The following is an 18,567-nucleotide window of genomic DNA, read 5'->3' as shown; positions in this document are numbered from 1 at the left end:
CTCAGGTCAGATCACAAGGTAATGATATTGCTACACCCATGGTTTACACTCTTGTGAAAGCAGATACAAGGTAGTGAGTCAAGCATAAATGTAAGGTGCTCATATCATGATATTGTTAAACCCTAACCAACACCTATGGCAGTGGAATTAGCATTAAACTGTTTCTATCACGTGGAACCAATCTACAACATTAGTGTTACAATGGATGGCCCATTTAGTATCTAGACTGTGATCTGCACTGTTATTGTTCTCATCATGGTGGAGGAGTGGAACTCTTCCTATTTTAAGCCACCAGCATCAGCATTAAACGTTCCCACATGTCAGGTATAAGCAAGCAGATATAAAGGTCCATTTAATTTCCCCTGACCATATACTTCAGCCCCAAACTGAGGTGAGCTAGTGATGCACCACCTTTGACATTAATTTTTTCTGCACCTCCCATAGCAGATATCCGGTTACCCCTGAATGAGATTGTGCTAATTACTACCTGAATTAGGCAGTGTCGTTGTGTCAACCCATTACACCCATACCATTACAACATTCATCGCATCAGCCAGGTCCCAAAATGAAAACCTCAGCATTGGCTGTCATTGTGGTTGCACTGTAGCTCCAAGAAGCTGGTTGTACTATCTTTGCTGCCTCTCAAAGTCAAACATAAATCATATTCCGTACCTGCTGTTCTGGCATGTCAGTGGAAAAATTCCTTCCTATTGTGATAGACATAAGATTATTGATAAATACACAAATGGTTATAAAGATATAGCCAATGATGCTTTGTATTGTGGAAAAAAATAGTAATTTGCTAAAGTTTTGGCTGCTACAGGTGCCTGTTGAAGCATGGACAGGACCATGAGTAAGCAAATGCTGTTTCTGTGGCCTCCTTAACACAGTAGTCGAAAATTATTTTCTGGTCTCATTGAAATTGCCTGTTTCTCCTGTTGGCTTCTGCAGGCCTGTCACGCCCTGTTTGCCATTGTTACGAAAACTTGCATCCAGCTGCAAGGTTTCATTATTGTTACCACAGTACAGGTACCATATTTGAGATACAGTCATCTTTCAAACTGAGTTTCAAATGGACAGTGGCAGGGAATAGGCAATGCCTGCAATGAAGAAAAAGTACTTGACTGAGAAAATCCATGTACTTAATCACTGTGAAGAAAGAAAACTGCTTTTATATAATGCCTTTCATGAACATCCTAGAGGACTTTACAGCTAATGTAAACTCCGCTTGAAGTGTTGTTGCTCTGTAATGTGGAACACAGGGTAATCAGTTGGTACAGAATATGGCCCCACAAGAAGCAATGAAAGTAATAGCCAGATTGTGTTAAAGTGTTGGCTCAGGCGCGAATGTTAATCAAGACACCAGGCAAATTTTCCTGCTGTTCTTTGAACAGTTCAATAAGATCTTTTTCATCCACCCATGAAAGCAGAGGAGAACTGATCTCATTCTCATTTAATAAGAATTTAATATTTGATATGTAGGATGGCAAATCTATGGCAATCTTTCATTGTCTCAATACTGCACTGTAATTCCAAGCTAGATTCTGTGCTTAGGTTCTCAAGAGGGCTTGAACCCAGAGCCTGCAAATATAGGGAAAAAGTCATACTCCGAGTCATTAGTGACGCCACCTGAAATAAATGTCTACTAACCTAAGTCTGAGAGGTTTCCTCCATTGTGCAGATGAAATTCATCTGTCAAAGAAGGTTAATCACCCCCATTGAGAATCTGGGGTGCAGTGGTAGTGTCTTTATCTCTGAACTAGGAGACCTGGGTTCAAATCCCACCTGCTCCAGAGATGTGTCCTAACATCTCCAAACAGGTTGATTGGAATATATCTGAACATCCCCATTCCTTCATAAATAACAACTGGCCAAAAAAATGACAAGTTTGAAGCTGAATGTTCCCATGATTTAGTGGCAGTCATTAATTACAGTGGAAAAAAGAATCCTCACTTTTGTTAGGATTGGAATTTCAACTTTTTACTGTGCTGTGTTGAATAGCTGTGAAAGAATAGCAGTAACATCTAATTTACAGGTTTGGTGTTCAGTTTGCTGGTGGGATAATGTCAACATCATTTGGCTAATCATAATTACAACAGAAAGGGGCACCAACAACAGAATTGCACTTTAATTACAACATATAAGAAGACTGTTTGGTATTGTATTGGTATTTTGTGTGTCTTTAATGTTCCATTGTGCTTGGTATGATTAGAGCCAGGAGAGAGTTTTCTCCCTGAGTTGCATCGACTCCAGTTTTGATCAGGTTCCTTGATGCCATAATTTGTCAAATGTTGTCTTGATGTCACTCTCACCTCACCTCTGGAGTTCAGCTCTTTTGACAACATTTAGACTGAAAATAAAAGAACCCAAACTGAGCATTGGCAAGCAGGTTATTCCTTTGCTAGTACTGCTTGATAGCATTGTTGATGACCCCTTTCCAACATTTTGCTGTTGATTGAGAGTCGAATGATGCAATGGTAACTGGCCAACATGGATATGTCTTTTCTGTGCACAGGACATACCAGGGCAGCATTTCACATTTCTGAGGAAGTGTCACCGGACCCAAAACGTTAACTCTGATTTCTCTCCACAGACCCTGCCAGAGCTGCTGAGCTTTTCCAACTATTTCTGTTTTTGTTTCAGTAATTCACAATGTAGGGAAGATGTCAATGTTGTGGATGTGTTGGTTTGGCTAGGGGCATGGTTAGTTCTGGAGCATGTCTTCAATACTATTACTGGAATAGTAACAGAAGCCACAGCCTTTACAGTATCCAGTGCCTTCAGCCATTGCTTGATATCATGTGGATTGAGTCAAATTGCCTGAAGGTTAGCATCTGAGATGCTGGTGACCTTGGGTGGAGGTCAAGTTGGATTACCTACTTGTCACTCTTCTGACTGAGGATGGATGGTATTGATAGTGATGAAACTATTCTCAACTATTGTAAAACACATCTAGATCACTATTGTTCTTTTAGAGAATAAAACTGACATCCTTTCAGGTATGGCCTGCCTGTGATTCCAAAACCAATTTAGTTGTCTCTTAAACCATTGAAATTGTTTAACAAACTAATCAGTTCAAAGGCAATGAGGGATGGACAACAAACATTGCCTTGCCAGCGATGCCACATCTCATCAAATAATTTTTAAAAGTAAACTTCAATTATCTAAATAATTTAATTATAAATTCCAGATAATGTGAAATTTCCAGCACATAACATTGCTGTTTCCTAGATCCAAATTTTATTTTGCACATTTTATGAGAGAAAAAATGCACAACAGGGAATTCTTGCAAGTATTGAGTTTATGATTGGGGTCAATTAGCTGAGTTGGCTGGATAGTTGGTCTGTAATACAGAATGATGCCAACAATGTAGGTTCAATTCCCACACTGTCTGAGGTTACCACATGCAATCTTCTAAACCTCTCCCCTCATCTGAGGCATGGTGACACTTAGGGTAATCTACTACCAGCCATCTCCCTCTAATGAGAGAGTTGGATGGTGGCAACTTTACCCTTATCTTGAATTCATGGTACATGATTCAACAGTTTCTTAATTTTACAAGAACTTACTTTATGATTATTCTGAATTTCAGTCCACTTTCATAATGCCTGCACATTTCCTTATGCTCCTCTATTTAAGGGACCTAAATGATCAATGAAGCCAGTGCCAATATTCTGAACTGAGAATATGGTGAGGGCTGTCTTTTCCATCTGGAACCCTTATTGAGAAAGCCATAACTATTTAGGCATTTCCTGTGGGTGAGAACCCTCACTGATATCATAGAATTAGTCGAAGTACCTTTGTCTTTTTTTCATTTTATGAGATTATCAGAAGATGATAGCGTTATTGTGTTGGTGGTAATCTTGCTACCATTTGAAAAACACAACATATAGAACAAACAATACTAGTACAAACATTTAGTTGGAATCATGCTATGGTGAATTTTAGGAGCCTTAAGATTTGGTATTGAGCAAAACGTACTAGAAAAGTAGCAATGGACTAAATGTTGACTGCTGTAGTCAATTTTTAAAAATAATTCTGTCGGTGGATGTGTACATCACTGACTACCCAGCGTTTATTGTCAATCTTTAATTGTCCTTGAGAAGGTGATAGCGAGCTGCTTCATTAAACTGCGGCAACCACATGCAGTAGGTATATCATGTGCTTATGAAGGGTCTTCCACAATTTTAATTCTTTGATTTCAGCACAAATATTTTAATTCATAACAGATATTTGGAAAATGAACTCCTCTACACAAATGCAAAATACATCAGACGTGAATTATGATAAATTACTCTAAATGCTTAAATATGACTGTTTCACTACCTTCTATACTGTATGCGCTGACACATTACAGGCATACATGCTTATATGTATTATTGTTTGGTGTTGATATTGAATCATGACTTAGGCTTATGTTCTCCAAGCTATTAGCAAATGGGTTGCTTATTGTATACCCATTGACAACAGATCACTTCAGTCATAAGATCATCTTTGTTTCTGATTTGATACATACCTGTCCCCAATAAGAGTGTTTCATACTCAGTAACCTTACATTGCCAATTAGCACTATTTTCTATTTGACTGAAACTATGCTGTATCCAATGACAGGCTTTCTTTCTGTACAGTACAAGCAAGTGGAGCAGTACATGTCTTTTCACAAGTTACCTGCTGACTTCCGGCAAAAGATTCATGACTATTATGAGCATCGTTACCAGGGGAAAATGTTTGATGAGGACAATATACTGGGAGAGCTAAATGAACCGCTTAGAGAGGTAAGTTGAAATTATAAGCACCTATGCTTTGTAAACCATTAAGGGTCATCTTACTACTTAATCTGTTAAAACACTCAATTAAATATTGCATGAGTCACTTATGAGGCCAATCTGCAAATAAGTTGAGAAAGAAATTTACCTTGACAGCATCTGGTGCTAAATGAGGCAATGCTGTTGTTAATTTCAACTGCTGACAGTCCAGAGCATTCTAAGATAGCTCTTGTGATAATTTAACAAGACCTGTGCAAAATCCCTGGGGTCCCCTGTTCTCTGTAACTTCCCACAATGCAATGCTATTCGTATCTATCTTGAATGGATGATAAACCAAGTCAACTTTGCCAACTTTGCCTGAGTAGGCCTTTAGTTCTCAATCCAAAATATTGACACAACTGAACTAGCCAGCACACAATTATGATAAGGAAGGGATAAAATAACAGTCTTGAAAATAGTAAAGTAATAACAAATGAGAGGTGAATGCTTGGAATTGCTGGAAACAAGAAAATTGTGAAAATGCGCAGCATGGTGATGAGCTTATGAAAAAGGAAGAGAAATCAACACAAGCTGTTAACCTAATTTTCTCTCTCCATAATTCAGTTGCTATATATTTCCTCTATTTTCTGTTTAACTATTAGCTATTCGAACTTGAATATTTGTATGAGCAAATCTCCACTGCAGCACGAAAATAAGATAGATTTGGTTGCATAATGGATGAACTAATTAAAAATAAGATATTTGGAAAATCAACCTTAATTAATTCACATGAGCTGTCATCTCGGTATATCCTAGATAGGTTTAATTGCAATGGAGAGAGAAAAAAGAAGGATGTGGACATACAATTTGCGTAACAATATATGTCATTATTATTCATAATCCTACTTAAATTAGCTGTGAAAATATTCAGAGATGTCCCAGCAGGTCAAATGCCAAAAGTGAAGTTAGTCGAGTGAAGAGTAAGGCTGGTAAGGGTAAAAAGCAAAAGATGAATAAAATATTGAGGCTCTGGTTAAGAATAAGAAGGAGGCATATGTGAGGTATTGACAACTGAGATCAAGTGAATCTCTTGAATAATATAAGGGGTGTAGGGGCATTCTTAAGAGAGAAATCAGGAGGGCAAAAAGGGAATATGAGATAGCTTTGGCAGATAAGGTTAAGGATAATCCAAAGAGATTCTACAAGTACACCAGAGCAAAAGAGCTAGTAGGGAGAGAATAGATCCCCTTAAAGATCAATGAGATCATCTAAGTCTGGAACCACAGGAGATGGGAGAGATACTAAACAAATATTTTGTGTCAGGCTAGGGAACTTGGGAAAATAAATTTGATGTCTTGAAAACAAGACATCATCGGGGCGGCACGGTGGCACAGTGGTTAGCACTGCTGCCTCACAGTGCCAGGGACCTGGGTTCAGTTTCACCTTCGGGCGACTGTCTGTGTGGAGTTTGCACATTCTCCCTGTGTCGGCGTGGGGTTTCCTCCGGGTGCTCCGGTTTCCTCCCACAGTCCGAAGATGTGCAGGCTAGGTGGATTGGCCATGCTGAATTGCCCATAGTGTTCAGGGATGTGTAGATTAGGTGGGTTATAGGGGGATGTATTTGGGTGGGTGCTCTGAGGGTCTTTGTGGACTTGTTGGGCCAAAGCGCCTGTTTCTACACTGTAGGGATTCTATGAAAACAATCCACATTACAGATGAGGTGCTGGAGGTCTTACAAAAGATAAAGGTAGATAAGTACCTGATAAAGTGTATCCCAGGACATTTTGGGAAATTAGGGAAGAAATTACAGGGCTCCTAGCAGGGATTTTTGTATTATCTACAGCCATGAGTGATCTACTGGAGGACTGGAGGCTGGCTATTAATGTTGTGTCTTTTTTTAAGAAAGGCTGTAAGGAGAAGCCTGGGAACTATAGACTGGTGAATCTGATATTAATGGTGGGTAAGTTGTTGGACTGGATTCTGAGAAATAGGATTTACATGCATTTGGAGAGGCAGGGACTGATTAGAAATAGTCAGCATGGCTTTGTGCATGGGAAATCGTGTCTCACAAACTTGATGACCCATCTCACAATTGTGTCTCACAAACATTTTGAGGATTTAACCAAAAAAATTGGAGAGGGCAGAGTGGTAGACGTTGTCTACATGGACTTTGGTGTGGTAGACTAATTAGTAAAGTCATATCACATGGAATTCAGGGAGAGCTTGCTAATTGGATACAAAATTGGCTTAACAGTAGGAGACAGAGGCTGGTGGTAGACGGTTGTTTTTAACACTGGAGGCCTGTGACCAGTGGTGTTCTGCAGGGATTGGTGCTGAATTCACTGTTGTTTGTCATTTATATAAACGATTTGGATGAGAATTTAGGAGGCATGGTTGGTAAGTTCACCGATGACACCAAAACCAGTGGTATAGCTGACAGTGAAGAAGGTTATGTAAGGATACAAAAGGATCTTGATCAATTGGGTCAATGTGCTGAGGAGTGGCCGATGGCATTTAATTTGGATAAATGCAAGGTATTGCATTTTGGCAAAGCGAACAAGGGCAGGACTTATACAGTTAATGGTAGGGCCCTGGGTAACATTGTCAAACAGAGACCAAGGGGTCGGGATACATAGTTCTTTGGAAGTTCCGTCTCAGGAAGATAGGATGGTTAAGAAGGTGTTTAGCACACTTGCCCTCATTGCTGAAACCATTGAGTACGTCATGGAATGGCTTGGAATGTGATGTTGAGGCTATTCAGGATGCTGTTGAGGCCTCTTTTCAAACAATGTGTACAGTTCTGGTCACCTTGCTATAGGAAAGATATTAATTAATTGGACAGGGTTCAGAAAAGATTTACAAGGATTTACTGGGCATGGAGAGTTTGAGTTTTAAGGAGAGGCTGGGATTTTTTTCACTGGAGCATAGGATGTTGAGGGGTGACGTTATTGAGGTTTATAAAATTATGAGATAAGGTGAATGACAAGGGTCTTTTTCTCTGGGGTGGGGAAGTTCAAAACTAGTGGCATATTTTTTAAGGTGAGAGGAGAAGGATTTAAAAGGGACCTGAGGAGTAAATTTTCACACAGAGTGGCTCATAAGTGGAATGAACTGCCAGAGAAGGTCATAGATGCAGGTGCAGTTGCAACACTTACAAGACATTTGGATAGATAAATAAATAGGAAAGGCTTGGAGGCATATGGGCAGAATTGGGACTAGTTTAGTTTGGGAAACTTGGTTGGCGTAGCTGAGTTCAACTGAAGGGTCTGTTCCTGTGCTGTATGACTCTATAACTCTATAAATATTTGGTTGCTAGGTGATGTGTTGCATGTTGAGCCAAATCACCAATCCAAGGCATTGACATGGTGTTGCACCATCAGTTTTTTATTGCATGGCGAGTCTCTGATTACTGTACTATGACCAGAGTGGAGCCAAAGCATGAAATTTAACTTCTGAGCTTTTCCTCCAAATGTGTCCATGCAAAACCTGGCCAATATTAATGAAAATCAATTCCTGCAGAAACACAAAGTTTGCAGAGGCAAAATTATGGAAAAAAACATTGAGTAAAGGATTATGTGTAACTGAGTAAAAACTTTGTCATCCATTCAGGAAAACAAACTTATATTGCCTGGTTTAAATTAAAGTGATGGCTGTTTGAAAAATTGAACTATGCATCTGAAAAAAAGAGCGAGGTTTTAATGCTTGTGTGTAAATTTTGATCTGCTAATCTGTGGACCGCTGACTATCTCTAAGATAATGTAGGCTAATAAGGATAGTTGCTGGATGTGGAGACCAGTGATGCCTCAGGAATTATAACACAAATTAAGTAGAACGTCAAGTATGGAGTAGATCATTTGCCACTGGAATAATTGTCTGTGTTCATGTTATTTCTGTGATACAGCAGGCACAACATGAGTTGACTTAATTGTCACTATTCTAATGATGGGAGTAATAAGGCTTATTTGTACTTTATTTTTATATCCAGGAAATAGTGAATTTTAACTGCCGGAAACTGGTAGCCTCTATGCCACTTTTTGCCAACGCGGACCCGATTTTTGTGACAGCAATGCTGACCAAGCTGAAGTTTGAAGTTTTCCAACCTGGAGATTACATCATCCGTGAGGGGACGATTGGAAAAAAGATGTATTTTATCCAGCATGGTGTGGTTAGTGTCCACACAAAGGGCAACAAGGAAATGAAACTGTCAGATGGCTCATATTTTGGAGGTTAGTCTCTAATTTTATTCTTGCTTTTTGGGGCTACCAAATGAATTGCATCTCATTGGTGTGTTAATGCACTGTTTTAGCCCTGGTTACATCCTGATTGGAATTTGTGTTGTACAGTCAGTATTCCATGTTGCTCAATGACTATGCCACATAAACAGCCCTAAATCCGTAATTCGTCCATATTTGTTTGTATAATTTACCCTGTTGCTTTTTGATCAAAAAAGGATGTAAATTTGGACAAACGAAACCGTTCCTAGTACTTATTGTTAGTGAAATTTTCACTGGGTCACTCAAGAAAAGTGTGGAGTTTCTTCATGAAGAAAGCACAGTAATCACTTTGTTATTTCTTTGGAGTTTTGTAAGACCTTAAACAAAATGTATCCCCAAGGCATGCATTTACTGAATAACAAGACACCTATGTAGATATTTCAGTTGCTTGTCAGCAGCAACAAAAATGGCTTTTGAAGAACCCTTAAATTGCTAAGGGTTAGATTTTCATCTTAACAACCTTAGTGCCGTAAAATTCCCGAACAAAGCACAGGAAGGAGAATCTGACATTGGTTTGACAGAACTCTTGGATTTTTGCGTGATTAGCTGGTGAAGACAAAAATAAAATCTGCTGGTTTTTGTTTTATTGATAGTGAAAGACGAAGTAGTGACATTTCCATTTCTGATGAATCTTGAAACTATATTCCACTAATTATGCTAACCAACAAATGCTAAGTGATAAAATGCTAATTTAATCCTAGAAATTAATGATTGTGTGATTTTCTCAAACAGAACATTGCCAATGTTCGTACTTGTAGGGGAGAATTTTCCCTTCCCTGTACACAGTGAGAGGGGTAACAATTAGGTGAGTTGGCACTGGACGGATAATCACATCCTTTTCAGCACCCCACCAATTAGGTGCTAAGTGAGAGGTCTGTTGTGGGCTTTGATGACTGTGACTGCAGGTGCTTTCAGCAGATTCTGCCTAAAGTGCTTTGAAAATAATTGTTTTGACAACTGAGGGCATCGGTTAGGATGAAAATATTGCTTAAAATAAACCTAATCTGAGTGCAAAAGAGGTCAAAATCTTTCAAAAGTAATTTAACATGACACACTCAGCAGTACGTGCAACACCTCAACAGAGTCAAAAGCATTTGTGAAAAGCATTCATTTTTGGTTATTAAGGTGTTAGGACATGGGTTTCTGTGTTTCTGAAAATGCTGGTGCTTGCTTCAAAACATTAACATCTTGTGACTTTTGTTGGTGTCACAAACTGGCAATGACAAGTGAATGAGTCACACGACTGGGCATAGCCAGAACCATTCAGTGCAAAAGTGGTTGCTATCTGTGTTCAAGGATCGTAACTACCCCCCTTCGGTGGTTGAAAATGCCCTCAACCACATCTCTTGCATTTCCCGCACCTCTGCCCTCACATCCCCACCCCCGAAACAAAAATAAGGACAGAATCCCCCTTGTCCTCACATATCACCCCGCCAACCTCCGCATCCGATGTATTATTCTCCGCCACCTCTGCCAACTGCAATCCGACCCCACAACCAAAGGTATATTTCCCTCCCCACCCCTCTCTGCCTTTCATAGGGACCGCGCTCTCCACGACTCCCTCGTCTGCTCCACACTCCCAACTAGCCTCACCACCCCTGGCACCTTTCACTGCAACCGCAGGAGGTGCTACACCTGCCCCATACCTTCCCCCTTACCTCTATTCAACATACAAAACAAACCTTCCATGTTAGACAGGGGTTCACCTGCACATCTGTCAACTTGGTCTACTGCGTCTGCTGCTCCTGATGTGGCTTCCTCTACATTGGTGAGACCAAGCGGAGGCTTGGACAGTGTTCTGTAGAGCATCTGCGCACTGTTCGCAACAAACGACAACACCTTCCGGTTGCGAAACATTTTAAGGCCCTCGCCCACTCCCTGGGTGACATGTCCATCCTGTGTCACAATGACGCCACCCGCAAACTGGAGGAGCAGCACCTCATTCAGCCTTGGGAGCCTACAGCCCAATGGTCTCAATGTGGACTTTACCCGTTTCAAAATCTTCCCATTCCCGGCCTCATCCCATGAGCAACCCTCCCTCTCATCCCCGCCTCCTTGACTTGACACGCCTGTCCATCTTCTCTGTCACCTATCCGCCCCCACCTCACTGACCAATCCCCACCGCTCTCTGCCTGCACTCACCTATCACCGTCCCACCTACCTTCCCCAGCCCCACCCCTCCTCTCTCTCTTTATTTCTGAGCTCCCTTCCCCCTCCCCATTTCTGAAGACCCAAAACATCAACTTTCCTGCTCTTCTGATGCTGCCTGGCCTGCTGTGTTCCTCCAGCTCCACACTGTGTTATATCTGTTATCCATGTTCTGTCTGCTTGTACTCAATAATCTTTTTTTTTCCACTTGGCACTAGTTGCCGCTTGGTTGCAACTGGTGCAAAGCCAACTCTTTGCTCCACTTCCACTGTGCTTAATCATTTATTCATGACTTTGGTGTGCCTCAGGAATACTAATCTATACTTGTGAGAAATTTCCATAAGTCTTCCAACAGCCTGCCTGATAAATCACATCTTCAAATTTAAAAGATAAATTATTATGTTTAGTTTCAACTATTGATGTTTATTGATTATTTGGAGTCATCCTCTTGCTGACTTGAACTTGAGTACTAACCAGACTAAGATTTCATAATCTTATTGCAAAGTCAAATTAGAGTCAGAGTAAAAAGAATAGTAATACTATTGTTTCATTGATTTCCTCCATTTAAAAGAAAGTATTCATGACTGTATTCAGACAAATAATAATTCCTCACCTGTTTGACAAAATATTTACAATAGTGTAACAGCCATTCTGCCCACAAGGTCCACGCTAGTATTTATTCTTCAAACATTCCTCTTCTCATTTTCGCCTAACCCAATCAACATAATCTTCTACATCTTTCTCACTCATGTCTATCTAGCTTAGTCTCAAATGTTAATCTCAGCTGTTCCCTATGGTTGTGATTTCCATATTGTAGCCACTGTTCAGGTGGAGAAGCTTGCCCCCAAATTCTGTACTGTGTTTATTATTGACATCTTATATTTACTGCCTCAGGTTGAGTTCTTAACAGCAAATGGAAACACTTTCTGTATTGTCAGTTGGATTCACACTGTGGTGCACACTTGTGTACTCGAAGGTCACCTTTTTTAATGCACAGACAGAAAGAACATGTACACACACTGAACCTGTTACAAAACAAAACCAGTGACAATATTCTCAGGTTCATTGTACAAATCAATACTTTGTCTAATCAGACTCAATGGGTCTTTAAACAAAGCTTGACAGTTAACTGTCAATCATCATCTAATTGGTGTATTCTCCACTGCCTCTACCAATCAGAGTCCACTTGCCAACCAACTTGCACACTCCTCTCAGACAGATATATGTTGTTTTCTCCATAAGTTGGTATTCTGTAAAAAAAGACCTTCCCATTAAAAGGCATCTGGATGGCTACATGAATATGAAGCGTTTAGAGGGATTGGGGCCAAATGGGACTATATTAATTTAGAATATCTGGTCGGCATAGACGAGTTAGACTAAAGGGTCTTTATCCATGCTGTACATCTGTATGACTCTCTATGACTCTATAATGTCCTTTTTCAGCAGTAACCTTTGAGTTAAAAAAGTTACATCAACAAACATAATTAGTTGTAAACAGTTATACCAACACCCATGTGCTATGTCAATGTATGCATTGTAGTTCATACTGGAATCAATTATTGAAGGATCATTGGAAATAAATTGTAAGAATTTTCCTTTCCCATATCTAACATATCCTTTCCCATATCTGCTGAAAACAATCCAAGAATTTTTTCACAAGGATAAAGAGTCTTGCCAAAGCTGAAACATTTACAGGCCATTATTTGGTCAATGAATTTTAGGGGGGAGAAATCAGATTTGTCACACTGGTGCCAGAAGCACGAGACACACTATTTCTTTAGGTTGTTACTAATGGCTGAAGAGAGAGAATTTAGTAAAGAAAACATTGTCTATGTTTGGTGTCAACCTGCAAGCAACCAGAACGTCAGGTCACCATATAAATACAGAGACTATTCCTTTCAAATTCCTTCTACTTTATCAGAATCTGATGGGCTTCACATACAGATCAGTTTTGATCACATTGCTCAAGGAGCTGCATGATCCATTCCTGTTCCTGAGAACATACTGCCAGCAATATTCAAAAGTCATTCAAACACAATGGTACCATTAGAAAGGTGTACCCTTCTCATAACATAGATTTGCGCAATGGCTGGTTTATGGTTGCATTTGCAAGCTACAACTATGATCAGCTTACAATTTACTATTCTAATTTGCAGAAATCTGTTTATTGACAAGAGGCAGGCGAACCGCCAGTGTTCGTGCTGATACCTACTGTCGTCTGTATTCTCTCTCTGTGGATCATTTTAATGAGGTATTGGAAGAATACCCCATGATGCGAAGAGCCTTTGAAACTGTGGCCATCGACAGACTGGATAGAATAGGTATGCATAGTATCCTTATAACACTCCTAAACATTATCTCTTCTATCTTCTAACTATAATTCACCCTAAAGGTCCGGATTTTTTTTTTATACTGTACTGAAAGATTAGTAATTACTTGGTGCAGTTAGATGTCTGTTTGGAGCTATGCCCTTCAAAATTGTATGTATCCTAGCAACAGACAGCCTGTCATAGATAAACTACAATTCTTTACAAGGAAGTAATCCTCTTATGCCACATCATTTTTCAATAAATTATTGAATGTATATACATTATTAAGTATTGCATAACATTGAGTATTATTCCGCATGATAGAAGCACCATGTAATTACTTTGGTACTGAATATTGTAGTACTTAATGCAATATAAATTGTGAATAAATGTAAAACAATTATTAGTTGAATTACTTTTCGTAGAAGTGAACGAGAGCATGGAAAACTGAATAGTGATATTCACTGATTAGCTGATGAAATCTTACGTAAGGTTTGCTATTTTCTAGCCTATTTCATTACTAATTGACTCTCTAAGTCTCTGCATCCATTTCTGTGGATTTAGAATGAATCATTAACTAGACAAGATCAGTAATTTACAATGCAAGGTGAATTTATTTGGTAAAGATTGCATTAATTAATATGTTTTAATCCCTTCACAAACAAAGAATTATTAACATAGGCTTTTCAACATAATATTATCATTGTCTTATACGCCGCTATATCGATTTTCTTACTCCTGAAATAAGTTATCACATAACTTAAAACAATCAATTCAAAGTTTGCAACATCAGTGATTGTTTTTCTTTTATTCTTCATTTGAAAGATCACTTCTGAATTTCACACTAATCTTCATGAATTTATTATACCATTATCAAATATGCGCAGTTGTAGGCCATTCAGTCCTTTGTGCCTGCTCCATCATTCAATGAAGCCATGGCTGATCCATTTGAATTTAAACTTCCATAATCCCATTTATTCCCCATAATCTTTGACTCCCTTACCTAATAATAACTAATGGAGTTCTGCTTACAAGTCAGGGCGTTCTAAAATTGCACACCTTTCTGAGAGAAAACATTTTTTCTCATCTGTGCCCAGTTTATAAACATTGTGCCCAAGTTCTCAACTCAGCCTCAAGAGGAAACATCTTTTGCCAATCCACCTTATAAAGACCATTCAGTCAATTTACTGCCACACTCTTCTAAAGTCCAGTGCAATCAAGCCGATTCTGTCCAAGCTTTCCTCAGAGAACTTGTTCATTTGAGGTATCAATGCATCCTCTGATCTGCCTCCAACACATTTACATGCTGCCTCTCAAATAGGGGTCCAAAGCCGCACATAGTATTTGAGATAGCAGGAACTGCAGATGCTGGAGAATCCGAGACAACAAAGTGCAGAGCTGGATGAACACAGCAGGCCAAGCAGCATCATAGGAGCAGAAAGGCTGACGTTTCGGGCCTAGACCCTTCATCAGAAATGGGGGAGGGGAAGGGGGTTCTGAAATAAATAGGGAGAGAGGGGGAGGCGGATAGAAGATGGATAGAGGAGAAGATAGGTGGAGAGGAAACAGACAGGTCGGCTTCGCAGTGAGGTTAAAATTGAATCAGAGATAGCAGCGCAGTGAGGTTAAAATCTTCTATCCGCCTCCCCCTCTCTCCCTATTTATTTCAGAACCTCCTTCCCCTCCCCCATTTCTGATGAAGGGTCTAGGCCCGAAATGTCAGCCTTTCTGCTCCTATGATGCTGCTCGGCCTGCTGTGTTCATCCAGCTCTGCACCTTGTTGTCATAGTATTTGAGATATGGTTTTACCGATGTCATCTATGACAGAAACATACCATGCTTACATTTGCATTCAATTCCTCTCATCATAAAGGATACCATTTCATTATCTGCTTTATCACTTGCTGTACTTACATTTTGTGACTTAAGCATGAGAACACCTAGATTCGGAATTCTCTACTTTTCCATTTTTCTTAACAAAGTGAACAACTTCACATTTTCCCACATCATACTCCATCTGGTAGACTTTTACCCACTTATTTAACATATCTATACCTGTCTGCATCCTCCTTTAGATACCATGCCTTTGTTCCCCTTGTCTAAGTCATTGATAGAGATTATAAAAGAAACTGAGGCCCCAGCACAAACCCCTGCAGGACTCCATTTATTATGTCCCACCAACAGATGAAGACCTACTTAATAATACTCTCTACTTTCTGCCAGCCAGCCAATCCTATATGTATGCTAGTATGTTAAACGATACACTCCTACATTGAGCAATAACCTTTTATGTAGTGCTTTTTCAAAGCCCTTCTGGAAATCCAAGTCCAGTGGAGCTGCAGACTCCCCTTTATCCACAGCGCATGTTACTCCCTCAAAGAACTCCAATAAGTTGACTGAACCTTTCCAAAATCAAGCCAAATTAACATCAACACATCTACTAGCTCATAAGACACGTATTTTAAGACCCTGGGATGAAGTCTTTCAGGACCTGAAGGCTTGTCAACCTGCAGCTCCATCAGTCTGCACAGTACAGTTCCCTAGTGTTTTTAATTTCAGCCAATTCTTCTCTCCCTTTCATCTCCCGATCTATAGATATTACTGAAATGTTTTTCATTACCTCTATAGTGACGACAGAAGCAAAATATTTGTTTATTTTTCTGCTACTTCTTTATTTAATTCTCCAGAGGATCAATACTTACCTTTGTTTCCTTTTATATATTTTTGGAAACTTGGATATCCAATTTTACATTTCTAGCTAGCTTCCTCTCTTTATAATTTTTTCTCCTGATGTATCTTTTAGTCATTCGCTGACATTCTTATATTAAGACCAAACATTGGACCTACCACTCATCTTTGCCCAATTATTCTTTTTCCTTAAGTTTGACGCTCTTTTTAGTGTCTTGAAGTAACCATGGATGGTGCATCCTCCCTTTAGAATTTCTAAGTATTGCAGGATATATTTATTCTGAGTATTCTGAAATATCCTAACCCTATCCCTTCATTGTCTTGCACTGCCTCTCTATTGATTTATCCCCTAGTCTAGTATCCAGTTCACATCAGCTAGGTCAACTTTCATGCCTACCTAGTTACTCTTATTTAAATTTTTAAAAACTAGTCTTAGACCTACATTTCAAACTGAATGTAAAATTCAGTCATTTTGTGTTTGTTGTTATCTAGGGGTGCCTTTACTCTGAGGCAGTTCATTATTCCTGTAACATTATGCAGTGTTATATTTAATATAATCTGCTTTCTGTTTGGATTGCAGAAGGTGCTACGCTAAGAAACTATCTAGATCTCATTCTATGAACTCATTCAGTCTACTCTTGCCAATCTGGTTTTTACAGTTTGTAGACAAATTAAAATCCCTTGTGATTATTGCCATCCCTTTATTACCAGCACCCAATATTTCTTCTTTTATGTACTTGATCCTACTTTGAGGTTACTGTTAGAAGGCATTTAGACTACTCCTACTAGTAACCTCTTTCTCCAACTTTTCCTCATTTCCACCCAAACTGATTCTACATCTGATCTGAGTCAAGGTCATTTTTAACTGTTGTGCCAATGCAATCCTTAATTAACAGTGTTACCCCTCCACCATTATTTAACTCTACTAGAAAGTTCTACTTGAATGCCTTATACCGTTCAACATTCAGAACCCAATCTTTGCCAACATGCATCTACATCTCCTAATGCCATCAGATCAAATTTATTTACATCAATATGTACTGACAATTATTTTACTTTTTTTAATGAATGCTATGCACATTCAGATATAGAGCAAAAACAAAACAAAGAACTATGAATGCCGGAGATCTGAAACAAAAACTGAAAGTATTAGAGAAACTCAGCAGGTCCGGTAGCACCTGGAGAGAAAAACAGAGTTAGCAATTCGAGTCCAGTGACCCTTTATTAGAACTCTACCCCTTGATTTGTTGCATCTACCCAAGCTTCATCCCTTACTCCCATTGTTTAGTTTAAGGCCCTGTTTACTTCCCTAGTTGTGTGGTTTGCTAGGACACTAGTTTCAGCACAGTTCCAAACTGTCCCACCAGTACAGTCCCCACTTTCCACATACTGAAGTCACTGCCCCTTGACCTGGTGAACCACGTATTCACTTCAATAATCTTATGTACCATCTGTCAATTGGCAAGTGGCTCAGGTAATAATGCAGACATTATTATCCTTGAGGTTCTGTCTTTTTAATTTTTTCCCTAACTCCTCATATTGTGAACAGAGCATCCTACCTTATCCTGGCAATATTATTAGCATCTATATGGATCATGATCACTCCAAGCTTCTGTCCAGCCCTGAGCAGATGTCCCAAAATGCTGGCATGGAGTAGGAAAAATAGCTTTCTGCACTCATGCTCTTCATTGCACAGAATAGTCTCTATCCCCCTCACTACAATACCTCCTACTACCACACATTCCTTTTTTGCTCACCAATTTGAATGGCTTCCTGTGCCACAGTGCCTACCTCATCCACCCTGCAGCCCTCATGCTTATCTAACCAAGCAGAAAGAATGTCAAACCTGTCAGATCATTGCTAGGCTCCTGCCATCCTGCCCTCTGTACCTCCTCTCCTGCTTCATTCGCAGTCTCAGCCTTCTTTCCCTGACCACTGACCACGTCAGAAGTCCCTACCCTAAGGGGTGTGACCACCTCCCAGAACGAACTATCCAAGTAATGTACCCCCTCCCTGATTTGTTGCAATGTCAGTTGTTCATAAACTCTGAGCCAAAGTTACTTGAGCTGTAACCATTTACTACAGACATGTTTGTCCCCGGATTACACTGGCTGTATGGAGTTCCCATCTGCTAAGTCTGTGACCAGTTCTGCCATCCTTCATGCGTCTCTTTGATTTAATGTATTTGTTCCGCTTCTGAATAATTAATACACTTCTTTGTTTCCCTCTCTCATCTATTTTGTTAACTGTACCACCTGTAGGTTTAATAATCTAATGAAACAATTTGTAAAAATGAATTTGAATCCATTTATCAAATAGAAACCAGCAAGTGTTTTTGAGTATAACAAAAACCTCCAGGAGCTTTGTCGAATTTGTATGATGTAATTCACTTCCTGGCAGTCA

General features: G+C 39.5%; 1 protein-coding gene across 1 annotated transcript in view; it reads left to right on the top strand.

Moving 5' to 3' along the window:
* The window catches only part of hcn2b (hyperpolarization activated cyclic nucleotide-gated potassium channel 2b), an 86,282-nt gene extending 72,741 nt beyond the window's left edge, over positions 1–13,541 (top strand). Inside the window, exons 5-7 of the mRNA XM_048613922.1 lie at positions 4,629–4,775; positions 8,731–8,971; positions 13,324–13,541. Coding sequence (XP_048469879.1) covers positions 4,629–4,775; positions 8,731–8,971; positions 13,324–13,541 — 606 coding nt within the window. The remainder of the gene's footprint in view (positions 1–4,628; positions 4,776–8,730; positions 8,972–13,323) is intronic.
* The last annotated feature ends 5,026 nt before the right edge of the window (positions 13,542–18,567 follow it).

This window comes from Rhincodon typus, chromosome 29, assembly GCF_021869965.1.
Source record: "Rhincodon typus isolate 14 chromosome 29, sRhiTyp1.1, whole genome shotgun sequence".
In the NCBI taxonomy this organism is placed as follows: Eukaryota; Metazoa; Chordata; class Chondrichthyes; order Orectolobiformes; family Rhincodontidae; genus Rhincodon; species Rhincodon typus.
The sequence above is the reverse complement of the archived record's forward strand: the minus strand, read 5'-3'. Positions and strand labels throughout refer to the sequence as shown.